This window comes from Rhyacophila brunnea, unplaced genomic scaffold (genome assembly GCF_057557595.1).
Source record: "Rhyacophila brunnea isolate RB1 unplaced genomic scaffold, BYU_Rbru_1.0 scaffold_24, whole genome shotgun sequence".
Lineage (NCBI taxonomy): Eukaryota > Metazoa > Arthropoda > Insecta > Trichoptera > Rhyacophilidae > Rhyacophila > Rhyacophila brunnea.
In genome coordinates, this window is record NW_028232904.1 from 9,705,247 (window position 1) to 9,732,418 (window position 27,172).

The 27,172-nt window shown below is 36.5% G+C and overlaps 1 protein-coding gene across 1 annotated transcript; it reads right to left on the reverse strand.

Annotated features, from left to right (window-relative positions):
- LOC147069014 (phospholipase A1-like) lies at nucleotides 1–27,172 on the reverse strand. Its single transcript, XM_085951173.1, has 10 exons — nucleotides 26,883–27,172; nucleotides 24,709–24,839; nucleotides 23,469–23,738; nucleotides 19,988–20,091; nucleotides 7,593–7,720; nucleotides 6,007–6,147; nucleotides 4,687–4,764; nucleotides 3,142–3,253; nucleotides 1,473–1,597; nucleotides 1–709 (listed from the first exon to the last, which is right to left on the reverse strand). Exons 1-10 carry the CDS (start codon nucleotides 26,965–26,967, stop codon nucleotides 573–575), a joined length of 1,311 nt encoding a protein of 436 aa, XP_085807299.1. The 5' UTR covers nucleotides 26,968–27,172; the 3' UTR covers nucleotides 1–572.

The window sequence follows — 27,172 nt, forward strand, 5'->3', positions numbered from 1 at the left end:
GTCTTATACAGAGTCGTGTTGCCAACACACATATTTATTTATTCAAATATTTTACATTCAACACAAGCAAAACAGATACCAATATACATTAGAATCTAGATATAATGGACTTCGGATACAACAAACAAAATATTCGGTCGTTAAACGTGAAAATTGTGTAAAACCAAGTGTCACATCTTGTAAACAATGTTCTGCGCATGACAATCACATCATACCTCTCATACTTGAATTTGAGTCATTATGCCATCCTACTCGTGGACTGAACATAGCACTGACATTTGAAACGCTGGCCGCAAATTCACAAAGCTGCACAGCAGTTTAAATTGGTTACTCAAAGTGAATGGATGCATTAAGTTTACAATGGTTAAAAGTAGATGAAGGCAGTGGCTAGGGGTGGAAGCAGGCTGTTTAGATTTGACATAAATAGTGCACACTAAACTTAGTTAGTCATACTTATTTGTTTTCATAGAACAAACAATTTGCAGATGGTGCTGGTTAGTTTAGCAGATTTGTATTAAGTAGGTACTTAAACGAATTAAGAAAGTAAGTTGAAAAATATTTCAGTTTTCACGTTAGCGCCCGAGGAAAGAAAAAAATCCCCTCTTGATGGTGGGAGGGGTCGTGGCGAAAGCTTGCAGGGTGTTAACGGATTTTTGACGAAGTTCATCCAAAAGAAATTCTCTCACTTCGACATTTCTCGGCTTTACCTCTGAAACACACAAGTGAAATCAAAAGATTTTGACTAGAAAACAAAAATGAACGTAAGTCGGTACCTACACAATTTTAAAATACCAAAATTCTTTGAAAAAATTTACACCTGACAGGATCTGAAGTCGTATTCACTGGATTCACACCAATGTGCTTTATTGCGACACAGGCGTTCTATCTAATTACGACGAGATGAACTAGTACTTTTTACATCTTGAGCGCATATATCCAGGTGTTTCAAGTTGTTGTATCTTCAATAAAGAATTTTTGATCCTACTCAAGTCTTGTAAATTATTATTCGTTGAATAAAAACACATTTCTGTAAAAAATACATTTGAAATGTTTTTTACACTATGTTCGACAATGACAATGTTTTTGTATTTTACCGCGGATGGTAAACATATGAAAATGTAGTGACAATCAAGCAAATAATATGGTCATAGGAAAGAAATGATTACTGTTTCATTGGGAGTAGTGACACATGGTCTTGTGGATTGATGTTTTCATTTAAGCAAATTTATGTAATATGAACTATCCAAACTTCATTTAATTTGATAGCAAAACTTGCATGTATGAACGTGTGTTAGTTTTAAACAAATGACTGCACGCAAAAATGTATACAAGTCATTATATAATTTCTACGTAGACATTAATTTTGGTTTGAACAAGGCATGAGATTTGTAATCAAATCTACTAAAACGATTCAAAGGTTAGGTTAGGTTATATATGAAGATATAAATTTGGGTGTGAATAAGTTGGCTTACCACAGTATGGCTCCTCTGAAGTGGTGACCACGTAAAAGGGACCTCTGGCGGGATAGCGGTCAGCCTGTATGCCCATCACAGCACAAGTCCTACTAGAGCAGGCATCTTGGAGACTGGCATTTACACTGTACATAATAATAGTTATTATAAGCACTGGTCACATAACCGAGAGCGGAACCTAGCTTCCTTAACCACGAAGCCTTCATGTATATAATCCATGGCCGAGCATATCGACACTCTGTTTCTTCACTTGTAAGAGAACATGATTTTTTTTAATTAGGTGCATTCAGTCGATTGGAATTCGCTGTTGCACCAGAAACAGATGCCCATATAGCACTGATATTAAAAAATGACACATTGATCATGGATTATTTCACCGTGAAGAAAATATTGTACGTATGCTACAATTACAAACCATTTAGATGCAACGTTTGTTTCCAGACAGGAATATTCCAATTTTATTAGATTCAATAAGAGCATTCCGTCAGCTGAATCCAGAACTATTCTAACTGACATCTGAAATATTTTGCAGAAGAGTTTTTTGAAACAGCTTACTTCAGTTATTTATTATCTATATAGATAACTGTATGCACCATTTTTTTCATCAATAATTCTACTAAAATATGGTGCATACATTTATATATAAAAATAATAAATAACTTCAATAAGTCATTTCAAAGTACTCTCTCGAAAAAAAAAATCAAATGTAAGTTAAAATAGTTCTGCATTCAGCTGACGATTCATTTGATATTGATTTGTATCAAATATCCGACAATTATCATCATTATCAGATATTTAACAAGTAAGAATTGATACTTACGTGCACCTCTACTTGCTAACCAATTTTTGAATCATATAGAAGTCTATATAAATATATACGATCTGATTGTATTTATTTATGTGTTTTGTTTAGATATGAATTTGATCTCAATGCTATACGACCATTTTTTTCCTGTAATCGGTACTGTAATACGTCCAATTTTCCGGACAGTTGTGTAGGCAAAATGTCACCGTCATACTTAAGCACTAAGGTGCATGGGTGCTACATCAGTCCCGTGCAGCATCACTTCGGGACAAGGAAGTGTGGCACTAAATTCTTTTTATTCTGACACGTTTATAGCGTCATGTAAAGCGGCCGTGCACAAACCGCGGCTGCATATACATGGTGGTTGGAGATGGGGAAAATCAAATCATTGTCCGACAAGAAGATCTCGTCGATAACAGAGAGTCGCTGTAGTCGCATATAGAAAACTTCTCAGTGACGTACCTGTCATGACGGAAACGCATGCTTAAATAATCTATTGGCTCTGTTTTTAGATGCGGCTCCTTTTCTTATTCGCAATAAACCAAAGGTTTACTAATAATAATTCTAACATCACTCTTGATTGCTTTAGACATATTTTTATTATAAAAAACACCAAATTACGTAAATTGGTAGATCCGTAAGCCACGGAAGCGTAAAATGAAATGATAAATTTGGGGGTGTTCCTCATTTGAAAACGGAAGTGTGATTAACTGCACAGGAGGGTCTTGTTAGTTCACAGTTTTAACACGTGGACAAGAAGTTCTTGTACAACAATAGGTTTGCTGATTCTCCTTTCATTTCCGGTTTACTGTAGAGGAGTTTCTTGCGTGATTGGGGGTTGAGACATAGTGATGATTTGTTTACCTGTTGTATGAGGTATTCCAGCGGTGTCCAAGCATTGAGCAATTGTGTCTCTTCAAACTTTCAGTGAACAGTAAGTAAGCACGGCCATGATTGCATATCGCTCGCATTAATTCTGGAAAATATAGTAAGTTAATAATGTTTCATACCGCCATTTTGTTTTTGGAATTACCAATAGAATGAAAAAAATAATAAACTTGTTACCAAAACAACCACATGTACAATTGTATGATTCGAAAATGGAACTGACTTCAAAAGTGTGCGACTCTTTTATCTAGAGTCCAAATTCTGTGGTGTTGACTGTGATGACGTGTTCCTGTACTTTTATTTCTGCATTCTTCCTATGTCTTCATTAATACTCACACCCTGCCGCTATATGACTATACGAGTAAATTAAATGAATAAGATTATTGTACTCTCAGTAATCCGCCACCCCGAAAACCAGACAAGTGTCCAATTAGTGAAAGCGGCGGATTATAGTGCATAGATGCAAAATACGGTAAAAATTAAAACAGGTATTTCGTAAACATATTATCGTATTAACAAATCACAGTGAGGCAGATATTCTTGAATGGCTTAGGATTCCTGGCTTTCCCTATGACCAAAAGCTTCAGTCTGTGTGTCCCGGTTGCATTGGAGCAAGGCATAATTGTGATACTGTCCTTGGGCACTTTCCTCCCTGGTACATTACTTTCTTTGCGATGAACGTACGTTTTACGAAGGAGAAGTTTCCAAAATAAACCCGTCTCATGTGCATTGTATACTTGTACGCGGCGGACTACTGAATTTGACAATCGAATACCTGCGAATTTTAGAGCTTGATTTTGTGCTTACAACTAGTAAAAATAACGGCGGATTATAGTAGTTTTCGGATAATCAAGCGGCGGATTACTGAGAGTGTCTTCTTCCACCCTGTCACGTCCCAACATTGGGGCATAGGGCAAGCACAAGTTGGCGCCACTTCCCTCGGTCCATCGCAACTCTTCCGTCTCCCGCCATGTCAGACCTGCAGCATGTAGGTCGCTCTTGTAGTACCGCTGCAGGGTGAGGGAAGGCTGGCCACGGCGACGGAACCCTTGAAGCTATGCCACAAGGGTACGAAGTGCCGCACTCTTTGGCGGCATCCGGAATACTTGTCCCAGCCATGTAAAGCGTCTCTTCGTGATAACTTCAATCACCGAAGGCTGTTGTGTCTACTCACAAACTCGGGTGTTTGTAACGCTGTCGTACCAATGCACCCCTAAGATTCGGCGGAGACATCGATTCTCAAAGCTCAAAAGTCGAGACTCTTGAAGCTTAGTAAGATGCCATGTCTCACAGCCATACAGGAGCACAGGTAGCACGCAAGCGTTAAACAAACGACATTTGGTCCTCACAGAATACAGCCTTGACCTCCATGCGACTCCAAGTTGGTTGAACGCAGAGCCCGCCACACCCATGCGGATTCCAAGCTCACTAGAAATACCACCATCATCGGCAACCGTGGTACCCAAGTATTTGAACTGAGAGTGTACTGTATATAATATTTGTTATTGTGTGATCCCATACTTGCTTTGATAGTGTTTAGCTTTCCAGTATAACATCCAGGTTGTTTCATGCCTCCGTTGGGATAGAAATCTTGATTTCCTGCAATATAAAATTAGTTATTGATTATTGAATTTTGAAATCATCTTATTTTGAATACCTACCTTCATTACATCCAGTGACAATTTTTTATGTAGTAGATAGGTCTCTTCGACGGAAAACAATAATTAATTTTAAAAAAATGCGTATTATCACAATCTGTGGTTGCAATTCGTGCGTTTTTATTTTTTTGTGGTGTAATAATATGATCAAACAGTTATATTCAGTGACGTCCCGTAGGTGTAGGAAGATTAAGCGTCGCTTGGGGACGGCAGTTACTCGAAGGGCGGCAAATCGAGAAGAATCATTTAGTACATTATGTACCTCAACTTAGTAATAACGAAAATATCTTTCCAATAAAAAATTCAGTTTACTGGTTGGAAACAAAATGTGTTAATAATTAACATACTTACAAGTTTTTAATAGGACTGTATTTTTTCTGTCGAGTTTGCGATGTCTAGTTTACTTCCGTTGCCCTTCAACGTCCTTGGTGACCAGAAACGACACGTGCAGATTTGCGAATAATAATTACAGTCTGACTTATTAACCAGTGCGCACGGAAGTTGCGTTGGCCGTCAAAACTAAAGATGCATTCACCTCTTACATAGCGGTTCACCTACCGCTCCTGGTCCATGATTTTTGTCTGTATCGAAGCATCGCGCCGTCATTATATCGATTTAATTAAACCTTTGCGATCTGAGGCTAAAAATATAGTTAAAAATGTTGTCAAGTTTTGTGAATAAGAAAAGCGACACGGATCACCCTTGATTCTACAAGACAGAGCAAATTTGAAATTATCGTATCGCAAACATGACATGTAAGAAACCACTGTCCAACCAACAACTGTCAAAACCAACGTCAAAAAAATCCCCACTTTTGGGGAAATATTATTTTTCAGTCTTTCTCCGCTAAAGATGCGCTTGGCGCGTGGCCATTAGATCTAATACTTTCACTGCTGATGAGTTAATTACCACATTTAATTATCATGCTAATTGATACAGCGTGTCTTTAGCAGTGAACGTATTGTGGTAATTAACTGGCCAGCACGTATTTTAACATGTTTTCCTGCATGTTTTAGTGCTTTTTTTAGTACTGTATGCATATAACACATTTCTTAGCTATTGGAGTCATGAAAGGATGATAACAAATACTGTATTAAAAATGGGGTGGCATTTTGGCGTTGCCTAGGGGTGGTATTTTGTCTAGGGACGTCACTGGTTATATTCACACCGCCATTGAACTTACCAAACGGGGTTGGATTTCCGAAACCCATCTTGGTAACATCTCTTCCATTTGTGTGTATGATGTCCACGAAGTCTGCATCAGATTTGTCCAGCAGCATGTTCAAGTCTGTTGTCTCAAAACAAGGCTGAGCTGGATCCAAACCTGCAACATAACAGAAGTAATAAGTTTGTATGGTGCACAATTACACATATAGAAAATATAACGTTGGAGTTAACTGAAGAAAATAAGTGCATGGTCTGATGACTGAAGGATGCTTTGGGCATCTTGATAGGCTATACCTCAATCGGGCCGGTCAGCTATTGGTCCCTGGTTTCCACGAGGGACAATTATCTAGCTTTTAGTAATCGGCTCGACCGAAGTAACGGTACCTAGTAGCCAAAATATGAATCTTGCCACTTTAGGTAGTACCTACCCGTTATTAATAACTGGTAAGGCCGACTATATTCTGTCAGTGGGACTAAATTGCGAACTACAATGCTAGTATTAATTATTGATTGTTTTCGAATGTAATGTGGTACCTAATCAAGATTTTCGATTGTGTATTTCGTTAATTATTATCATTAATTTCAATATAGGTACAACAATCATTATTTTCTACAAACAGTTTACCATATTATTACATTCGAAGTATACGCACTAAGCACTATCATCGAAGTTTACATTTTCGTGTCATGGGTCGTGACTATTTATTATAATGGGCTTTTATAACTACTTCGCGCTTTCTATATGTTGACATCTACGTTATGGCGTTGTATGCGATTACAGTATTACGCCACATGCTTTTTATATGCTGGCAGTATTGCAACGATTTTAGTTCCAGAAATGACCGCGGTGACGTGTATGTCTCGAAATAGAAGCTGCAATCTAGGGTCTTGGATAACTCTTCCGAGTACGCCCCCTGCACAACGTTGACTGGTGATTCTCGTTTGTTACGCCATGTAGGTAGTGTAGTAGTAGTGGTAAAACAATTAATTGCCATCATCATTATTCATGGCTCGGGGTGCGCCCTGGCCTACTGAAGTCATCTCCCTCAGTCTGGTATATGCTCCGAAATCTTGTTCAAATAAGAAAACGAAGACAAATAGTCAACGAGTGTTACTTTGGAATCCGTCAATATCTGAAATCCAAAGTGTTATCTCGGGAAAAAAAGTCCAGATATACAAAATACTGTTTAGGCCAGTCCTCACCAAACATTATAGGCACCTACAGGTTTATTGTAATATTGCTGGGGCTCTAATCCATAGCCCCCGGATGAGAAGAGATTGTCTCTCTGGACTACAACGAGTGTGGATACGTGGCGGGTGATGGAGGGAAAACATGTGGACCTCTCGATATGTGCAGTCATATTATATCGGTGGTTTTTAGAAATATGGCGAAGGGAGATTGTCAATGATGACATTATTCTCAACAACAAGAAACACTATAATTATGATGATATTCTTCTTCTTATGTCGTGTCGAGAAATGAGCGTACCTGTTTAGTATTTAGGTAGAAATTTTGGCTACCGTTACAGGTGGTCATGGTGAAATGGGATAGCTTGATAGATTTGTCACACTTTTTCAGATGAAGTTTTATTGGTATCGTACCTGTGATTCTTCGAACACCTCCCAGAAGCGCTGCCGCATACGAGCAGATGTGAGCTCCAAGGCTGTGGCCCACAAAATGGAAGTCTTTCGTCTGCGCACCAGTCTCATTCATCAACTGCTTCAGAAATCTGTCAATAATTTTATGTAACGTATTGAAACTAAATTGTAATTTAAAAAAGGAACTGGAATAGTTAGTTAACCCAGGGTTTGGTGAGTGGCTAGCACCAATTTATGGGGAAAATGGATTCTTATATAATTATGTTGAATGAATTGACAATAGCGGTTTGCGGAGGTCATGTCATAATCAAATCTATATATTCAATGATTTAAATTAATGACTTCAATATGTTCAAAATTAATGGGTTTGGGTCGAAATCCCGAAGGCCAAAATCCCGAAGGCCGAAATCCCGAATGCCGAAATCCCGAATGGCCGAAATCCCGAACGGCCGAAATCCCGAATGGCCGAAATCCCGAATGGCTGGAATCCCGAAGGCCGAAATCCCGAAAAATAAAAAATATAAACAACAATAATTTTCAACCAGCGGTACCCAAATAGGCGGCTCTTTAACTTGCGTGTGTAATTTACCGAGATAGTAAAAATAGTTTTATAAAAACTATTATCAATTATGGAATCAACCATAAAAATATTTTTCAACCAGCGGTACCCAAATAGGCGGCGCTTTTTCTTGAGTGTGTAATTTACCAAAATAATAAAAATAGTTTTATAAAAACTATTATTAATTATGGATTGAAGCATAAAAATAATTTTCAACCAGCGGTACCCAAATAGGCGGCTCTTTTTCTTGCATGTGTAATTTACCATGATAATAAAAATAGTTTTATAAAAACTATTATTAATTATGGTATGAAACATAAAAATAATTTTCAACCAGCGGTACCCAAATAGGCGGCGCTTTTTCTTGAGTGTGTAATTTACCATGATAATAAAAATAGTTTTATAAAAACTATTATTAATTATGGAATCAACCATAAAAATAATTTTCAACCAGCGGTACCCAAATAGGCGGCGCTTTTTCTTGAGTGTGTAATTTACCAAAATAATAAAAATAGTTTTATAAAAACTATCATTAATTATGGATTGAAGCATAAAAATATTTTTCAACCAGCGGTACCCAAATAGGCGGCGCTTTTTCTTGAGTGTGTAATTTTACAAGATAATAAAAATAGTTTTATAAAAACTATTATTAATTATGGTATGAAGCATTAAAATAATTTTCAACCAGCGGTACCCAAATAGGCAGCGCTTTTTCTTGAGTGTGTAATTTTACAAGATAATAAAAATAGTTTTATAAAAACTATTATTAATTATGGAATGAAGCATAAAAATAATTTTCAACCAGCGGTACCCAAATAGGCGGCGCTTTTTCTTGAGTGTGTAATTTTACAAGATAATAAAAATAGTTTAAAAAAACTATTATTAATTATGGAATCAACCATAAAAATATTTTTCAACCAGCGGTACCCAAATAGGCGGCGCTTTTTCTTGCGTGTGTAATTTACCATGATAATAAAAATAGTTTTATAAAAACTATTATTAATTATTGATTGAAGCATAAAAATAATTTTCAACCAGCGGTACTGATACACTCTCACATTAGCCTATTGCTTGTGCCTACACTGTAACTTCAGAAAAGGCTGAAACATGTTACCTAATCTCAAAAATCGTCGGCTTAACAAAACATGCAACCAAGCTCCTTGATAACCCGTCAATATATTCTAGTTAAGTTATAAATTAATGTTTTAATAATGTTTAATAATGTTTAATAATGTTTAATAAGGTAACATAAATTGTACAGCGCGATGGGTGAATGTAATTTAAATTCAGTAGAATCGTTTTTAATAGTAAAATCTAAATTCTAAATACGCAATAATATTAAAATGGCAACACCATCCATTGTGAAATTATTGTGTGTCGCGTTATTAATAAAGAAGAACCCCATCGCGCTTCCGATATGTTTTGAGCTTGAGATTGCATTGTGAACCCCGTCGCAATCAGTTAGCGTCCAAGGGCCAACCGATAAAGGCTGACTGTCGGGAAGTTAAATTAAAATAATGTACTCGTAAAAAAAATAAACATAATAAAAGTGAAGCTTTAAAAGAAAAATTGTGTTGTTTTCCCCGTGTCCCTTTATCACATTACAGTCCCGAGTCTAAAAAAAAAATATATAAAAATCTAGAAATAGTTATACTTAATAAAATCTTTGACACCTGGGGGTCGCCGACTGAGCTAAACCACATGAAAGACCCTGAGGATATGTCAAGTTGGCCCCACGTTGGGCGCCACTTATCACTTCCCTCCATTTTGGTAAGAGAATTTCTCAACTGTCACTTTGTGTTTTTTTCGTCTGGATTCGGGATGGAAGGTGGATAATTATGACACCGGAATTGTGATGGAAGCGGCGAGTTTATTTACGTTTATTATACTATATGGTTACATTTTTAATAATTTTATTCTACGGAGGGCGAAATGTACGCGTTCGCGATTTTGCTGCTTGTCGCAATCTGAGCGCCATCTTGTGATTTTTTCCAACGAGAGCCGTTGGCGAAAAAAAGCGACGTTGCAAATCGTCAACGGTTATATTATGGCATTGTTGCCATTCAACATATTATAATCTACTCTAAGGCATTGCCGGCTCGGCTCTGTTATTATTATTTATTTTCGTAATCAGCGCTTTATTATTTGTTGGCTTCGATACCGATTCGGGCCTCTTCAGATACACAAAGACATCCCCAAATGGGGACCATACGGGGGTGTCACAGTACCGCTGGTTGAAAATTATTTTTATGCTTCAATCCATAATTAATAATAGTTTTTATAAAACTATTTTTATTATCTTGTAAAATTACACACTCAAGAAAAAGCGCCGCCTATTTGGGTACCGCTGGTTGAAAATTATTTTTATGCTTCATACTATAATTAATAATAGTTTTTATAAAACTATTTTTATTATCTTGGTAAATTACACATGCAAGAAAAAGAGCCGCCTATTTGGGTACCGCTGGTTGAAAATTATTTTTATGCTTCAATCCATAAATACTTATAGTTTTTATAAAACTATTTTTATTATTTTGGTAAATTACACACGCAAGAAAAAAAGCCGCCTATTTGGGTACCGCTGGTTTAAAATTATTTTTATGCTTCAATCCATAATTTATAATAGTTTTTATAAAACTATTTTTATTATCATGGTAAATTACACACTCAAGAAAAAGCGCCGCCTATTTGGATACCGCTGGTTGAAAATTATTTTTGTGCTTCATACCATAATTAATAATAGTTTTTATAAAACTATTTTTAGTATCTTGGTAAATTACACATGCAAGAAAAAGAGCCGCCTATTTGGGTACCGCTGGTTGAAAATTATTTTTATGCTTCAATTCATAATTTATACTTAATAGTTTTTATAAAACTATATTTATTATTTTGGTAAATTACACACGCAAGAAAAAGAGCCGCCTATTTGGGTACCGCTGGTTTAAAATTATTTTTATGCTTCAATCCATAATTAATAATAGTTTTTATAAAACTATTTTTATTATCATGGTAAATTACACACGCAAGAAAAAGAGCCGCCTATTTGGGTACCGCTGGTTTAAAATTATTTTTATGCTTCAATCCATAATTAATAAAAGTTTTTATAAAACTATTTTTATTATCTTGTAAAATTACACACTCTCGAAAAAGCGCCGCCTATTTGCGTACCGCTGGTTGAAAATTATTATTGTTTATATTTTTTTATTTTTCGGGATTTCGGCCTTCGGGATTCCGGCCATTCGGGATTTCGGCCATTCGGGATTTCGGCCGTTCGGGATTTCGTCCATTCGGGATTTCGGCATTCGGGATTTCGGCCTTCGGGATTTCGGCCTTCGGGATTTCGTCCGGCACCCAAATTAATGACACAATCAGAGCTTACAATTCAACTGTCATTTAGTGGCCACATGGCAATTGATACACCCCTGTTACAGGCGGGCTTCTCTCGATGTAAAATAATCATTTAGTAGTCATAAGTCGAAACGTAACCCTGACCTCTATAAACGGCTTCATAAAACATCTAATCTGATTCCTTGCTCAACTACGTAATTTTTTTTATTATTCATAAGTAAAGGCCTTCGTCCGGTGTGTGAAAATCACATATTGGGCGGAGCTGTAATTAAGATAAATTAAATTTAATTTAAAAAGTATAAATGATGATGGATGAAAGAGATAATTTTGAGATTAAATATAAGTACTTATTCATATATAATAAATTTTGCCGCGCTTGCCGGCAACGTTCAAATTTCCACGCGCCTGCGCCGGGGTGGTCCTCGTGATTCGTCAAATCAAAAACATCACGCGATAAAATTTGGCCAATCACGAGAGTCCTTTTTGTGGACGGCGTAGGTACGCGAAGTTTGAAAAAGAAAAAGAACGTAGTGAGCGTCCCTTTTCCAACATGTACGGACCTGCGAATTTTATTGTTAAAACAAAATATGTAAACGTGTAAAGAAAATGTAAAATATAAGATAATACCAAGTTACGCACGAGACAGAAGTGGTTTCATTTAATTTCTCCTCAATTTAAAATATCTTATTTTTGTGAATCCGGGGTTCGATGGACACCTGAGCTAGCCGCTGGAACCCCGGGTATCTCACTATCATTTGTAAAAAGGCATTACAAAAATGTTGGTCTTCGTCTTACGTTACTTACGTACCTACTTCCGTGTATTAAAAAATCTTTATAACTCCTTGGCAAGAAGGCGACTAGAGAATGGGTCGATTGTTTGGGCCCCGCATCAGTTGAAATACGACCTTATGTTAGAGTTAGAGTGAGTTCAAAAGAAATTTTTGAAACACTTTACTTGAGGTTATATGGATACTATCCGTGGCTTTATGCAACTGGCTTTCTGTTGGGTATGCTTACATACTGTAGTTTAAATACTAATATAAGATAATATCTATATTTGGCCACGTATTTTTGTCCGACCTATACGCGGTGTAAATGAGAACTTTAACATTCTTGGTAGTATTGGACCTGTGTGTCCCTGATAACTATCTTATAAATCGGGAGCATCAGTTATTTGTTCTGCCAGGGTGCAGAACTAACCTGCCATTGGTGTTGCCAATCGGGAGGGCAATAACTCTGTTCAACCAAATCGCTTTGGATGTTGATATATTCCACCTACGTAAGGATGAGTATTTATAGGTGGCCGTTGTTTTATACTCTAAATAAATTTGAATTTGAAATTTACAATGTTTTCCTATATTGTTCCAAACTTATTTGGCCCACTTCTCCTTTTTCAGAAAAATAATACTCCACGCCCCTGGAAATTTACCTTCTATGAGCGATCAAATTGAAATGCGCAGTGACAAACTTGCGTTACTCTATGTATCTATGTTTATATGTAAGGTCCCCCCAGGAATCTATATTGTCTAGGGCCCAGTAGCGCACCCAGGGGGGGGGCCAAGGGGCCTTGGCCCCCCCCAAAAATATTGAAATTGAAAGCCAATAGATTAGACAAATAAAAACACGGCAAAAAAATGATTTTAAATTCTCCAGCACCCTCTAGAAAAATTTCTTAATTTTAATTTCTAACATAAAAATTTCGAAACACTAATGTCGGGTTTTTTTAGAAACTCAATCTCTAATGGAAATGTCAAAAAATTCTCGGTGTCCACCCGAATTCCGGAGTGGTGTACACTGAGTGCAATAGACAAAAGTCCGATAAACGAGAAATTAGGCTGTGCTCTGTTGGGTAGGTTTGTGTACCTATAAGTTAAATGCAATAATACTTTATTTTCCATTTTCAATTAATATTTTGGAACTTCACTATTAAAAAACCCAAAATCGACGATAAAAATTCGGCGAAAGGTACAACTACACCCACCACCATGGGCTGACAGGGCTACAGTCTGGGGGCCCGGGCTTAAGAGGGCCCGGCGTGGCGGCTCGTCTAATTGTGAGATAAACACAAACCAGAAATTTGTTATACCATAAAAAATCGCATGTGGTGCTATACTACTTCATCAAAATTAACATAAAAACTATGAAGTATGATGAAAATTTGATATACGTAACTACATGAAAATAATTCACGTGTATCATTTTATATTACAATTATTTTTAGTGTTTCCATAAAAATAAAAATGGTTATTTATCCAATATCGAAGGGTCGAATGCTACTTGGCTACCACAAGAGAGGGTCGCGACCAGTGGTTCATAGTATGATAACGATCGATAATAATATGATATGAGGTCCGACAAATCAAGAATTCAAGGGAATTATTTAACAATATAGATAAATCCACGGAATACCATTTGGGAACACTACTGTAGAACATCACATTCCCCTTAACCCTGGTGATAGGTAAGGGGGGCCGCCAAACATTCATGATGTGGGGGCCATGCCCACCACAGTCGGTGGTGGTGTAAATAAAAAAAAAAACATTTTTTCGGTGGAATTCAGCATAAATATTGTGGCTCTAGACCAGTGGTTCTTAACCGGTGCACCGCGAAAGTAATGATAAAAGCAGAAAAATCCGCGAAATAGCGAAAATCGAAAAAGTCCTTCGTGAAATTATGAAAGCCGATGAAAGATCTAATGAGATTTCGATGTTGCCGAATCGATCGCACGCGTCTACCGTTGGCCTCACAGGTTTTCGTTTCATAAATGAAAACATAATAGTGGATCAATATCTGTGCTGCAAAGAACTCACCGAGCGTACGACATGACAAGATGTTTTTGATTCTATTTCTTCATATTTAGAACAATCTAAAATATCATGGAGGAATTTGTATGGATGGTGCTCCGTCAATGTTAGGCTCATTTAAAGGATTTGTTACCCTCGCAAAGACAAGAAACCTTAACATTATATCTACGCACTGTTTTATTTACACAGGGAATCTATAGTTTCGAAAACATTACCGCAGTGCTAAAACCTGTACTAGACCAATATGGTAAATTTCATAAAATCCAGATCTTTAAAAACAGGCATTTTTAAAAAAAACTTTGCATTTCTATACAAGCTAAGTACGAATGTTTGCTTTTTCACACTGAAGTGAGGTGGTTACAGTGGCGCACCCAGGGGGGGGGGCAAGGGGCCCTGACACCCCCCCAAACATGAAAATTATTAGAATGATTTTAACCATTGAAATTGAAAGCCAAAAAATGTTTGGGCTTAGACAAATAAAAACACTGGCAAAAAAATAATTTATAATTCTCCAGCACCCTTTTTAGAACAATTTCTTAGATTTTAATTTCTAACACAAAAATTTCGAAACACTAATGTCAGGTTTTTTTAGAAACCCAATCCCTAATAGAACTGTCAAAAAATTCTCGGTGTCCATCCGAATTCCGGAGTGGTGTAGGTCATGGCTGGGGAGGGCTGACAGGGCTCTAGCCTGGGGGCCCGGCGTGTCGGGTTGACGAGATAAGTGAGATAAACACACATAATAAATTAGCTTTAATAGTAAAAAAAGTCGCCTGCGGCGCTATTATACTTCATGGCCATGAACATTTTCAATTACTTATATAATTGTGCAATAAATTTTTTGATTATTATGTGTCGATACTCGATTATTAAAGTGGATGTATTGAAAATCGCCAATAATTCACTGTATTAGTACCCTTAATTTGAACTAAAACACAATTTGAAAAACGTTAATGTAGTGTTTCACACTGAATTTAATCTTAGCGGTAGGTAGGGCGCCCGCCAAATATCCTAGCCCGTTTCAGGATGTGGGGACCATGGTGTAGGTACACCGAGTGCAATAGACGACGAGAAATTAGGCTATGAAGAAGAAAAAGAGCCTATGTGACTAATTTACATTCTCCTCCCTGGGCCCCCCCCAATAATAAATCCTGGGTGCGCCACTGCTAGGGCCTAGGCCAGGGGTCAGTGGAAGCGACTCTTTGGATAGACGTTTGCGGCTCTTCCAAACATACACTCCAATTTCACCTCATCTCAAGCAGCCCTATAACGTACATATATATATTAAGAAAAATGAAGAACAGTTTTGATAAACGTTTTCACCAGTTCAGAGCAAATAAGACTACACTAGCTTTTATCATACGTGGTCTCAAAATAAATGTCAATGAATTTAACTTGACACTGTTCGACACAGATGCTGGTTCACTCCGGATGCAGTTAATAGATTTAAAAATCAAGGTACTGTGGAGAAACAAATTCACAGATCTGACTAGCCGCTTGGAAGAACTCGAAGAAGAGAAATCCAATTTGATTTCTCAGCACAAGTGAACAGCTATAAAACAACTGCCTAAAATAGAAACAATAATATTTGATATATGGAATAGTTTTCTTGAAACATATGACGCGTTAAAAAAAACTAGCTTTTGTTATTCACACAATCTTTACCTCTGCATATATATGCGAACAAACATTCTCATCTATGAACCAAATAAAAAATAAACTTAGAAGCAGAATAACGGATGAAAATTTACAATTATGTATTCAATTAAAAATAAGTAGCTATTTGCCAGATATAGTAAAGCTATCAAAAGTGATGCATGGCTCCGGCCTAATTAATTTTTTAATAAAAAATCTTGAACTCCCCCCCCTAAAAATCTATATGCGGCTCTCTGGTACCTTTGTTATCCTGTTTCCTTGACAATTTGGCTCCTCTCACTTAACAAACTGCCTACCCCTGACCTAGGTCAGTGGTCGGCGAACTGCGGCTCGCAAACCACGTGTGGCTCTTTGGCCCCTTGAGTGTGGCTCTACCACAAATGACCACGTACGGACTAAAATAGTGAAAGATAGAACAGTCAAAATGTATTCACAGCACAAATTTGTACGATTTATTTCATCTACTGGTCTTAAAGAAGAACTATTAAGATTATTGCCTCTCAAAAGTCAAGCATTATTACCTAACCGATTTTTTTTTTAAACGGTACATGTTCAAACACGCGCGTTAATATCATTTTACTCCCTACTTCAATTATAGTTCGTCAATTTATGGCTACTTAACCACTGGGGAATGCCAAAAGAAATGGCGTATTTCAAAAAAACACTACCTTATTCTTTGGTCAATAATTATTATAAAGCAATCATTATTCATAGGATGTTTATCACACTTGAATGGTCAAATACATAGCTTATAATTACTATCTTTAGAATTATCTTCAAATGTGTTAATCTTGCCCATTTTTTGAATAATAAAATGCCTAATTCTTGTCAAATTTGGGATCACAGAGATTATCAATATTTTTTTTATCGTAAATATTTCACTATAATAATGTCAACATAAATTATACTGATGGTTTTATAAATGCGTTTAAAAATTAATAAACGTAAAAAATTCTAACACCACTGCACATTTATGTACTGAAATATGACTATATTCTAAAACATTGGAGCGAGAGGTTTAAAAGAATACTATTTTATGTAATAAAAATACTTTATGCAGTCATCAAATGTTTAAAATAAATATAAAGAATAATAAGGCTTCAAAATTATATAAATAGATTATCTATAACGTTTAAGGAATGTCCAGGATCATTCTTTGAAAATAGAACAAAAGCTGCATTTTGACCTACGCTGAGCATGTCCCCCCTTAAAGTTTATTAAGTTACTGAACAGTGTACATACATATTATAGGTTTTTTTTTTTTTTTTTTTTCGACCATGTCCGATCCTGATAGGATCATATGGGCCTCCACAAAGTGGAGGTTTGTATTGACAGATTTTGTTTTTTTACGAGAAATGGATGTCAGCCACTTGCTCAACCTATTAGGTCCATACCCTGACACACACAAATTGAAAAACAATATGTGTACTTGCCAGACCCAGGATTCGAACCTGGGACCCACGGCTTTATAGTCCAACGCTTATGCCGCGCGGCCACCGTGGGCGTAAATTGAATATAGCTTACTGATAATATTAAAATAAATATTTGCTATACCGCAATTTTAAAAACCGAATAAGCCCGACTCTGGTGATATAAATGGATTATAACATCGTTAGATCACGCGCATACTGTGGTTATTTTTGTGACCGCGATAGATTACAGCAGTGGTGCACAAACGCGGCCCGAATTGGCATTATTTTTTGCGGCCCAAAATAACATGTACTTCATCACCAAATTTTTCATTGAATATGATTAAAATCTGTGTTCGATATTATGTGAACAAATTATGCAGTAGCAACGGTATAACAATCTGAATCGTCACTGATAGAAAACTTAATGATATTTGTTATTATTTAAGGCTATATATACCTCAGTTGAGACACGGTCTAAAAAGATCGTGACTAGGCGATGCGCGGATTGCGGGTCGCGGATGCAAATGACGCATGCCGAACGAAATATAATTTGTCATATAAATCCAACATGCGTCCATTTAATGTTCTGTTTATTGTTCTATTAGTAACAATAATAATATATTCATTGACATGTTTTCTTTTTCAAGTAAATGGGTAACGTTTTTAGTCATCTTTACACGATTTAAGAATTAATACCCCCGTCGCCATCACGAAAGAACTTGACGTGCTCCCAGCTCGACGTTCTCTCTCCGAATGCCAGTGAGTCCAAAATTTCGTCGCGCCTATAGTTGAAAATTATTTGCCGTTTCACTGATGCATCGTCTTAATATGATTATATTTTCAGGGGTATAGATTTGCGACCGAAATTCATCTTTTTATAATGAGTCACACCGTCTGTGGTGCAGGTGCAGTCTATTTTTAGATTATTGTTTTCAAAACGCGCATTTTAGTGTTACTTCTCCAGGAATTTTGTCAGCGCACGACGTTTGTGAATCGATATTAAAAAAATCTCAACAGAAAAAAAAAAACAGTTCGATTATGAAACATTTGTTTGTGTACATATTATGTACGTATAGTGCGTATATAAAGTTATTTGTGTAGTTTTATTGTTTTCTAACAAATAAATCGTGTCTGAACTAATTTTCTTCGTGAAAATATGGATGTAATGCGGAGTGGAGAGTGATTGAAGTTGCTGGTAAAATTATGTAACTATTAAATTAAAAATAAAACATAAAATGTATATCATCTAGTACAATATATCATTATTTTTCAACACTTTTACGCTTTGCGGCCCGTGAAAAATGGATAAATTGGCCCTTCTTTCAAAAAGCTTGTGCACCACTGGATTAAAGCGACTCTAATGGTTATCAAAGAGCTGAGTATCTGGTAATGGGGAAGTACGGGAGTACGCGGTGTCGCTAAGTCGCATCCAGCAAAATTAAATGAATATAATATTATAATCCATTATGATATAAAATACCAAACTGGAATGGAGCGCATTTGTGCACCTAGATAGTAGATATTATTGATTAATTTAATAAGACGCAAAATATTTTAGTAAGTACTTATTCCACTTTTATTATTTAATAAATTTGGACCGGTTTCGTCCGCCTTAGAGGGACATTTTTAATTTAATAATATTTATATAACAGGTATTTACCAAATTTTGGTATTTAGGTATTCAAAAATTCAATCAACTTGGAGTCACACGGAGGTCAAGGCTGTATTCTGTGAGGGCCAAATGTCGTCTGTTTAACGCGTGCGTGCTACCTGTGCTCCTGTATGGCTGTGAGACATGACATCTTACTAAACTTCAAGAGTCTCGGCTTTTGAGCTTTGAGAATCGATGTCTCCGCCGAATCTTAGGGGTACATTGGTACGACCGCGTTACAAACACCCGAGTTCGTGAGCAGACACAACAGCCTTCGGTAATTGAAGTTATCACGAAGAGACGATTTACATGGCTGGGACACGTATTCCGGATGCCGCCAAAGAGTGCGACACTTCTGTACCCTTGTGGCACAGCATCAAGGATTCCGTCGCTCCCTCACCCTGTAGCGGTGCTACAAGAGCGACCTTCGTGCTGCATGTCTGACATGGCAGGAGGCGCAAGAGTTGGCGATGTACCGAGGGAAGTGGCGCCAACTTGTGGTTCGGTAGGGTTTAATGAATTTAAAAAAAAACTAACCAACACCTTCTGTAATAAATAATAATTATGTAATCTTAATTCAACAAAAATGAATAAGTATGACTGAAAAAGTGTGCGTCATTTTTGTCAGTTCGCCAGCTACCAGCTGAACTATTATGGCTTAGTTTAGGCAAGGTTTAATTGAAGTGTGACTGAAAAAGTTTAGTGTGCACTATTTATGTCGAATCTCAACAACCTACCTTCACCCTTCGCCACTGGTATATGTATGTACATAGCAGCGACTAACTAGGGATGAGTATAATACGTAAATGTTGGTCTTATTGCAGCAGTGGATTAATCCTAACTGATAATGTGAATTACAGATATTTTATAAAATGGTATATGGGATTTCCCCATTACCATTTTTCTTTTGTTTGAGCGCCAAATGTAACGTCATGGAAGAGAATGAATAAAGTGTATTAGTTACTTACCCTGCTAGGTCTGCTCCGACTGTTCTGGTATTGGCAACTGCCCTCCAGTATTTCCAAGTGTTTCCTCCTTTACTCCAATCCACTGTGATGACGTTCACGTCACGCTAAAGTAGACGAAATAATTTTATAAGAAACTTTACAGAAATTGACCTTGTATCAAATTCAAACTAATAATTATAATATATAGATATATATATATATATATATATTATGTATACGTATTATTACCATAGTTATAATATATCGATGATACAGTACAAATTTATAAGACGGTTTTGTGTAGCTTTTTGTGCTCAAAAATAATAGTTTAAACTAAAAGATTATTTACAACAAAATTTAATTAAAATAAATGATAATACTGACTATTTATATCGGCCAATGGGTAGCCATATAAAGCAAATTCTATCGGATAACAAATATTATGTTGGTGTTATTGACCGTCTTAAATATTTCTTAATAGTCTTATATACCTCTACCTATGAATCGATGTATTGTTGTAGTTGTGATCGATTGATCAAAAGAACCTGATCTTATTTGAAATTGCCGCATTTTTAGACGCCTGCCCCTTATGGCGAAAACAAATAATATTGTATTCGATTTCCGGCATACTTTGAGATACATAAAAAAGGTCAGTTGACCGTCACCCTTGCGAACACGAACAGGCATTCCATTAAACATGTAACTTTCCTAGGATTGTTTTTTTTTCAGGGCAAGATAATGTATTATCTCGAATACCTCCCATCAGTATCTTGAACCCCAGTATCATAGTATAATATATATTATATTATGTGGTTTTATATAAAATTTATGTAATTTATCCTGTCATTGTACTGTAAAAGAAATTCTTTCAAATAACAATTCATTAGTACATGGAATAAAATTGAAACGTAGAGAATAGAAATGGAAAGAACAGACGATGTTAACCGAAAAATTAGTAGAACACAAAAATGACTAAGTAGTAAGATAGAAATGAAAAAGCCGGTCGCCATGGTCCAAAACTATCAAGCTTGATTCGGACGTAATGACGGTTAGGCCATACAATGCAAGGAATATGAAGCCTGCCAGAATATTCGCAAATATTACGTAGGTACCAATATTCAATACAAGCAGATCCAAACAGAGGATGATCGACCATGGTGGCACTATGAAAATAAAAGCAGAAAACGCTGGGCTGCAAATAAACCAGACAAAAACTAAGTACTCGTATATGGTCAGCACACGCGATCAGATACCGCTAAAGAATATAGACATAGGACAGCATGCATATAAAAGGGTGGACAAGTTCACGTATCTCGGATCCAGCCTAAATACCCAAAATAAGACAGCAGAGGAGATAAAAATCCACCTTATCTCCGGGAATAAATGCTGGCATGCCTGCAAGCGACTGGTGGGGTCGAAAATTCTAGGCCGAAGAAGTAAACTTCTAATTTATAAAACAATTATAAGGCCAGTGGTCACTTATGGCTGTGAGACTTGGTGCTTAACTCAAAACGAGGAAAACAAATAAGCTGTCTTCGAGAGCAAAATACTCCGCAAAATCTTTATACCCACGTTGGAAAATAGGAACTACAGAATAAAAATGAACCACGAGTTGGAAGAGCTGATTGAACAGCAAACAATCATAAGATACTGTAAGTCCCAAAGACTACGGTGGGCGGGACATGTGGAGAGAATGCCTGAAGTTAGAGCGCCAAGGATCATGACGAAGTGACCCAGAGGCCGTCCAAGAAGGAGATGGGCTGACGCCGTAGAGATGGACTGGCTTCATATAGGAAGACCCGGTAACTGGAGAAGAGTGGCGAGAGACCGGAGTGAGTGGAGAGTGGTTGTGGAGGAGGCCAAATCCCACCCCGGGATGTAGCGCCGTGGAAGAAGAACTAATATTCAATGCGCATTTTTTATGTCACAAACTTTATTGGATATTATTATTATTATAACACTATAATAAAATAACATATTCTTTAACAATGTTAAAGTTTATCTCATATAGGTATCACCACAATCAAAAATTACACCTTTTTAATTAAAGCAACGCACTTCTCATTATTGTTGTGTTCCCTGGTGCCACTTTATATTTCGATATATCAAAAGGTTCCGAAGTTAAGATGAGACAGCGAACGAAAATAACGCACTCGCAACAATTCATCGCGAGTAAGTAAAGTGGTCAGATAGCAGCGGTGGAGTGGTGAGGTGAGGTGCGGGAAGAGGCGTATGCCTACATTAAACCGTTGTCTTATTCGGAGTTAATAATAAACTTGAATCACGCGTAGATAAGATATCAGATAGCAGTGATACTTCTCGATGATCTCGATGATCTAATGACGGGTACGCACCTAGACCCAACCGTTGTCTATATAATTGATTAAAATAAAATCAAGTCAGTCGAGGTATTTCTACATTCTATATTATATTTATTACATTCTATATTATCATATAAATGTATCAAAGACGAAAGTCATGTTCAACTGCTTTGCGGGCCAAAAAGAGATCCTCATCAAAGCCACACAGCTCGAACAGATGAAAAACTACATCTATCTGGGACAACACGTGTCTATAGATGAATGCATATTTGATGGAATTGTTCGTAAAGTAACGTATAGCTAGGCTGGAGTGCTTTTGGCCGACTGAATAATGTCTTTAAAAGTGACCCCCCCCCCTGTGCCTTAAGCGCAAAGTGCTCAACCGGTGTATGCTTCCCGTAATCAAATATGCGTGTGAAACATGGACCCTAAGTAAAAACTTAGAGTAGCACAACGTGGTATGGAGAGGTGCATACTGGGCATAACGCGAAAGGACAAGAAGAGATATGAGTGGATAAGAGAACAGACAAGGATTTGCGATGTAAATATGCTGGACACATAACTCGAAGAAAGGACAATCGTTGGACCAATTTAGTCATCCAGTAGTATCCAAGAGGCACAAAACGTCCTCAAGGTAGACCTAGAGGCCGCTGGATCGATGATATGATAAAGTTCTGCGGATTACGTGGCAACGCAACGCACAGGAGCGAGAGAAGTGGAATCAGCTTGGAGAGGCCTTCATCCAGTAGTGGATAGATTCAGGCTGATGATGATGATGATATTATATTTATCTACGTTTTATAGTGCGATAGTATTGTAATATAGTGGAGTTTCTATACTATTATTTCGAGGCTTAATGTCAAACAACACTATCTACAAAAGTGCAAAATCGTTATATTAGATTCTTGTAACTCAACAAGGGTTGTGTTTTGTACATTTATCTTCCTTATGATGATGTTAAAATTTATAAGAATGGTTTATAAAAATATGAAAACAAAGGTAACTTATGTAGTTAACGTTAAACTTTACTTACGATTTAAGAAGAAATTAGAAAATATTGACATAACGTTGTTTGACTATCATGTTGCCGGAAATGTAAAATAACGTTATCTAAAAAAAACACTTCTTTGTAGATAACGTTGTTTGACTTTAAGCACTCGATTTATGGATGAAATACTAACCCACTCCAAAAAGGCTATCGTCATGTTGACGATCCATGCTGCCTTGCTGTAACTGAGAAACCCATGCACGATCACAATGGTAGGCTTCTTGGCGTCATAAAATGTTCCACTCAGATTGAACCGGTCTCCGGTCATAACCTGAGCGACCGTACTGAGCTTCCTGTTATGGAAGAAGTAACCTGGTTGAATGTCTTCTACATTTTGGGGCTTCAAATTGAACATCCAGCTCAGTTTTGTTGTGATGCCGAAGCAGTCTGCTTGCTTGGATTCCTATTGAAAGAAATTGTAGAGATGGAGAATAAATGTATGACATTGAAGTAAAAAAAGAACCCTGGTCTACTGAATTACTGACTAAGTTAGCTACAAGTAGGGAATCCAATCCCGGGATCGCGGACAATTTTCGATACCTATGAATCCCGGGATTAGGAAACATAATCGAAACCTTCGGGATTGATTTTTTTATCAATCACAATCAATTAGTATGTGTACAAAATTATGATAGTAAGTCTATGTACCTGCACATGTCACGGGAAATCGCCGGATGCTCACTGATAATAAATAACATTGTTGTCATACGCAAACGTTAGAACATCAGAAAAATAATAAATTCGTTCATTTAACTAGCTAGACGCCATTGACGTTCTGGCACGCGAACGGCGTCTAACCAGTACCACTGACGTGCAGGCAGGCACTTCTGTCTACGCCGAATTTTATGAAAAATCCAAGATTGAACGTACTCGATATTAACATTAAATGTCTTAAATAGTATAAATTACACTTGACATTTTGGACCGATTTTATCAATGCTATTTGTGTAACAAAACAAATAATATTAACTATCGAAAAAAAGTGCCGAATAAGCTAAGTGGACCCTATTTTAAGAGTTTATAAAACAACACCCACCTATACTCACCTCTATATACCTCACGCAGGTGAAATATATCTTGAACAGAGTTATTGCTCTCCCAATTGGCATCACCAACGGTTAGTTCTGCACCTTGGGAGAACAAACAAATGTTGCTCTCGATGTCTAAGATAGTTATCAGGGACAATGTTCATTTAAGGGTTCAAAATGTGCTACGGGATGGGAGCATCAGTCTGATAACATTTTAAACACCACGAAAAACGACTTTACACACTTTTTTCCCGTAGCGATATTAGCTTACTGTGAAGTCTCGTGATAGTACGCGACATGCACCTCAATTTGATCAGAACTTAAGTGTATTAGGAACCTACTTACATCTTGCGTGTCGTTCGACACATCTAAAACCCGACTGAAAATAGTGGGTGTTGATTCAGAGGAATTTCCCAAGTCTGTCAACTGTATCTTGGACAAGGACTCCACGTCTTCAGGGCATATAAAGTTTTCCACTGAAAAAATAATAAACGTTACGAGATCAATATATAATATGTTCCCAATTTCTAGCATACATTGGAAAAATAATTTTGGTTACAAAAAAATACGTATGACAGATAAAGTTTAGTGTGCACTATTTATGTCGGATCTTAACAGCCTACCTCCACCCTTCGCCGCTGCTTGGTTATTCCGTTTCCCCCCGTCATAAAATTATATTATGCAGTTAGAGCTCGTGATTTATTGACTTGTTTCTTTTCTCGAGGATTATTGATTTATAACTCTCAAACTCTAAAGTACAAATCTTGCAATTGATTTTTAACTAACTTCCCGACTAGCTAGACATTTGAAACTTTTAGAATATATCAGAACACGATGCCAATGCATTTTTTAAATACTTTTAGCCATATTTAAGTAGAATTGAATTCATTTTCAGTTAATTCTGTTTTGTATGAAAAGTTATTTCGATGCCATTATTGGTTGCTAGGGGGTCCTAGCAACTAAATTATTAAATAATATATACGTGCGTTACTATGGAAATCAATATGAAATGACATTTCATTATTTAGTATATTATCTATCAAGTACAAATTTCTTTGATCGTTTAAGCTAGTCAAGTGAAGTTTATATGATTCAACAGAAAATTTAAAAACGTTGTATATTATAAAAAGTTCTTTTTATCTTGTAATTATTTTTCTCTTACGTTATCAGCATAATCCATAGAATACTGATTTGGTGTATTAAAAAAAATACAATCAAAACATGTGCATATCGGCTACATCATGGAATAACACAACGTCAAATAGAAGCTATATTGATGTAGACGCGAAAATTACTTTGACAAGATGGCGGGACGATCGCATGGCCATCGTCGTAATCACGCCTGCGCATCTATTCTATACACAAGGCAGCTATCGGCTGCTATCGAGGGTAGTTTATAATATTTATGTATTAAGGGGGTTATTGTTACAATAAGTTAGCCGTCTAAATAATCAAAACTGTCTATCTAGCTCAAAAATTGGCCACAGCTAAGAGAGGTGCTGTTAAAACATCGCACTTATTGTAAAAATTATAATACTTCGATATAAAAAAATCAAAAACTACCCTCGATAGCTGCCGATAACGGCCGATAGCAGTCTTGTGTATAGAATAGATGTGCTGATAGACAGTTTTGACAGATAGACCAGTGGTTCTCATGTGCGGCCACCAGTGCTTTACAGAATAATTATTCAAACCATTTTAACGCGTTCGCTGCTGAAGAGATAATGAGATTTTAATTGCCCCCTTTAAAATGCACGTTAATTACATCGATCGGCCGCCTGGTCATTACGCACCGTGTGCGTCTTCCGCGTCCAAAGTATTAATAATACCACGGTTGAAAAATTTTAGTCGAAGAATCCAGTCAATTCAAAGAATTGGCAATAATTGCTTTATTAATATTTACGTTTTTTCCTACTACTGGATACTGTGAAAGATCATTCAGTATAATGCACTTCATAAAAAAACAAATATCGAAGCCAGTTGACAGATGTAAGAAGTAGCCATGCCGCTCGCATTGGAAAAAATTAGTAAGTAGGTATTGAGGAATTTCCATTTGAATCATTTTTTTAAATAAATATAGGTATATGTAATAAAATGTTCAAATGTCTTTTATTACTTTTTTAATACTTTTATTACTTTTTTAATACTTGTCCATAGATACATCGATCTATTTTTTTAGTAAATAAAATTTAGCTTTATTTTTTTCAATCACAACAAAAGTGAAATTTGATGCGGCTACCAGACGTTTCCATTAAACTGTCAATGTCAATTGTGCGGCCACAGTTAAATTTCACGTGAGAACCACTGGCTTAGACGGCTAACTTAATATATCAATTTTATAATACCTCAATACATAAATATGATAAACTACCCTCGATGGCTGCCGATAGCTGCCTTGTGTATATAATTGATGCGCAGGAAGATACACGTTCTCGACAATATAGATGACACACGAGAGTAATTTCCTTAATTACCATATATTATATAATATTATATCAATACACATATTAATTACTTACAGTCGTCGTAATTGCAATATGCCATATAGTTCGAAACGATGACAGCTTCAACGTAGAAAAGAAATAAATTCACGAACAGATGCATTTTTAAATATTTGGGGAAATTAATTTATTAACTTTAATAAAACATTACACAATGTCAATAGTGTGCTGTAATATTGAACACAAAACACAGAAGAAGTAATTTCTAATCAACAATGAAGCAGAATTATTCACTTCATAGTTCGAAAAGTCTAAAATAATTGTGAGGCTTTGAAGCAAACGTTAGCTAAGACATACCAAACCTAATT

What these genes read in the sequence shown, in the direction of transcription:
- LOC147069014 (XM_085951173.1), bottom strand. Translation starts at nt 26,967, where the DNA reads ATGCATCTGTTCGTGAATTTATTTCTTTTCTACGTTGAAGCTGTCATC. An exon ending in CGGAAATCCAACCCCGTTTG is followed by an intron (nt 4,765 to 6,006) that starts GTAAGTTCAATG and finishes TTTATATTGCAG; the next exon opens with GAAATCAAGATTTCTATCCC. An exon ending in TGGAATACCTCATACAACAG is followed by an intron (nt 1,598 to 3,141) that starts GTAAACAAATCA and finishes TATTATGTACAG; the next exon opens with TGTAAATGCCAGTCTCCAAG.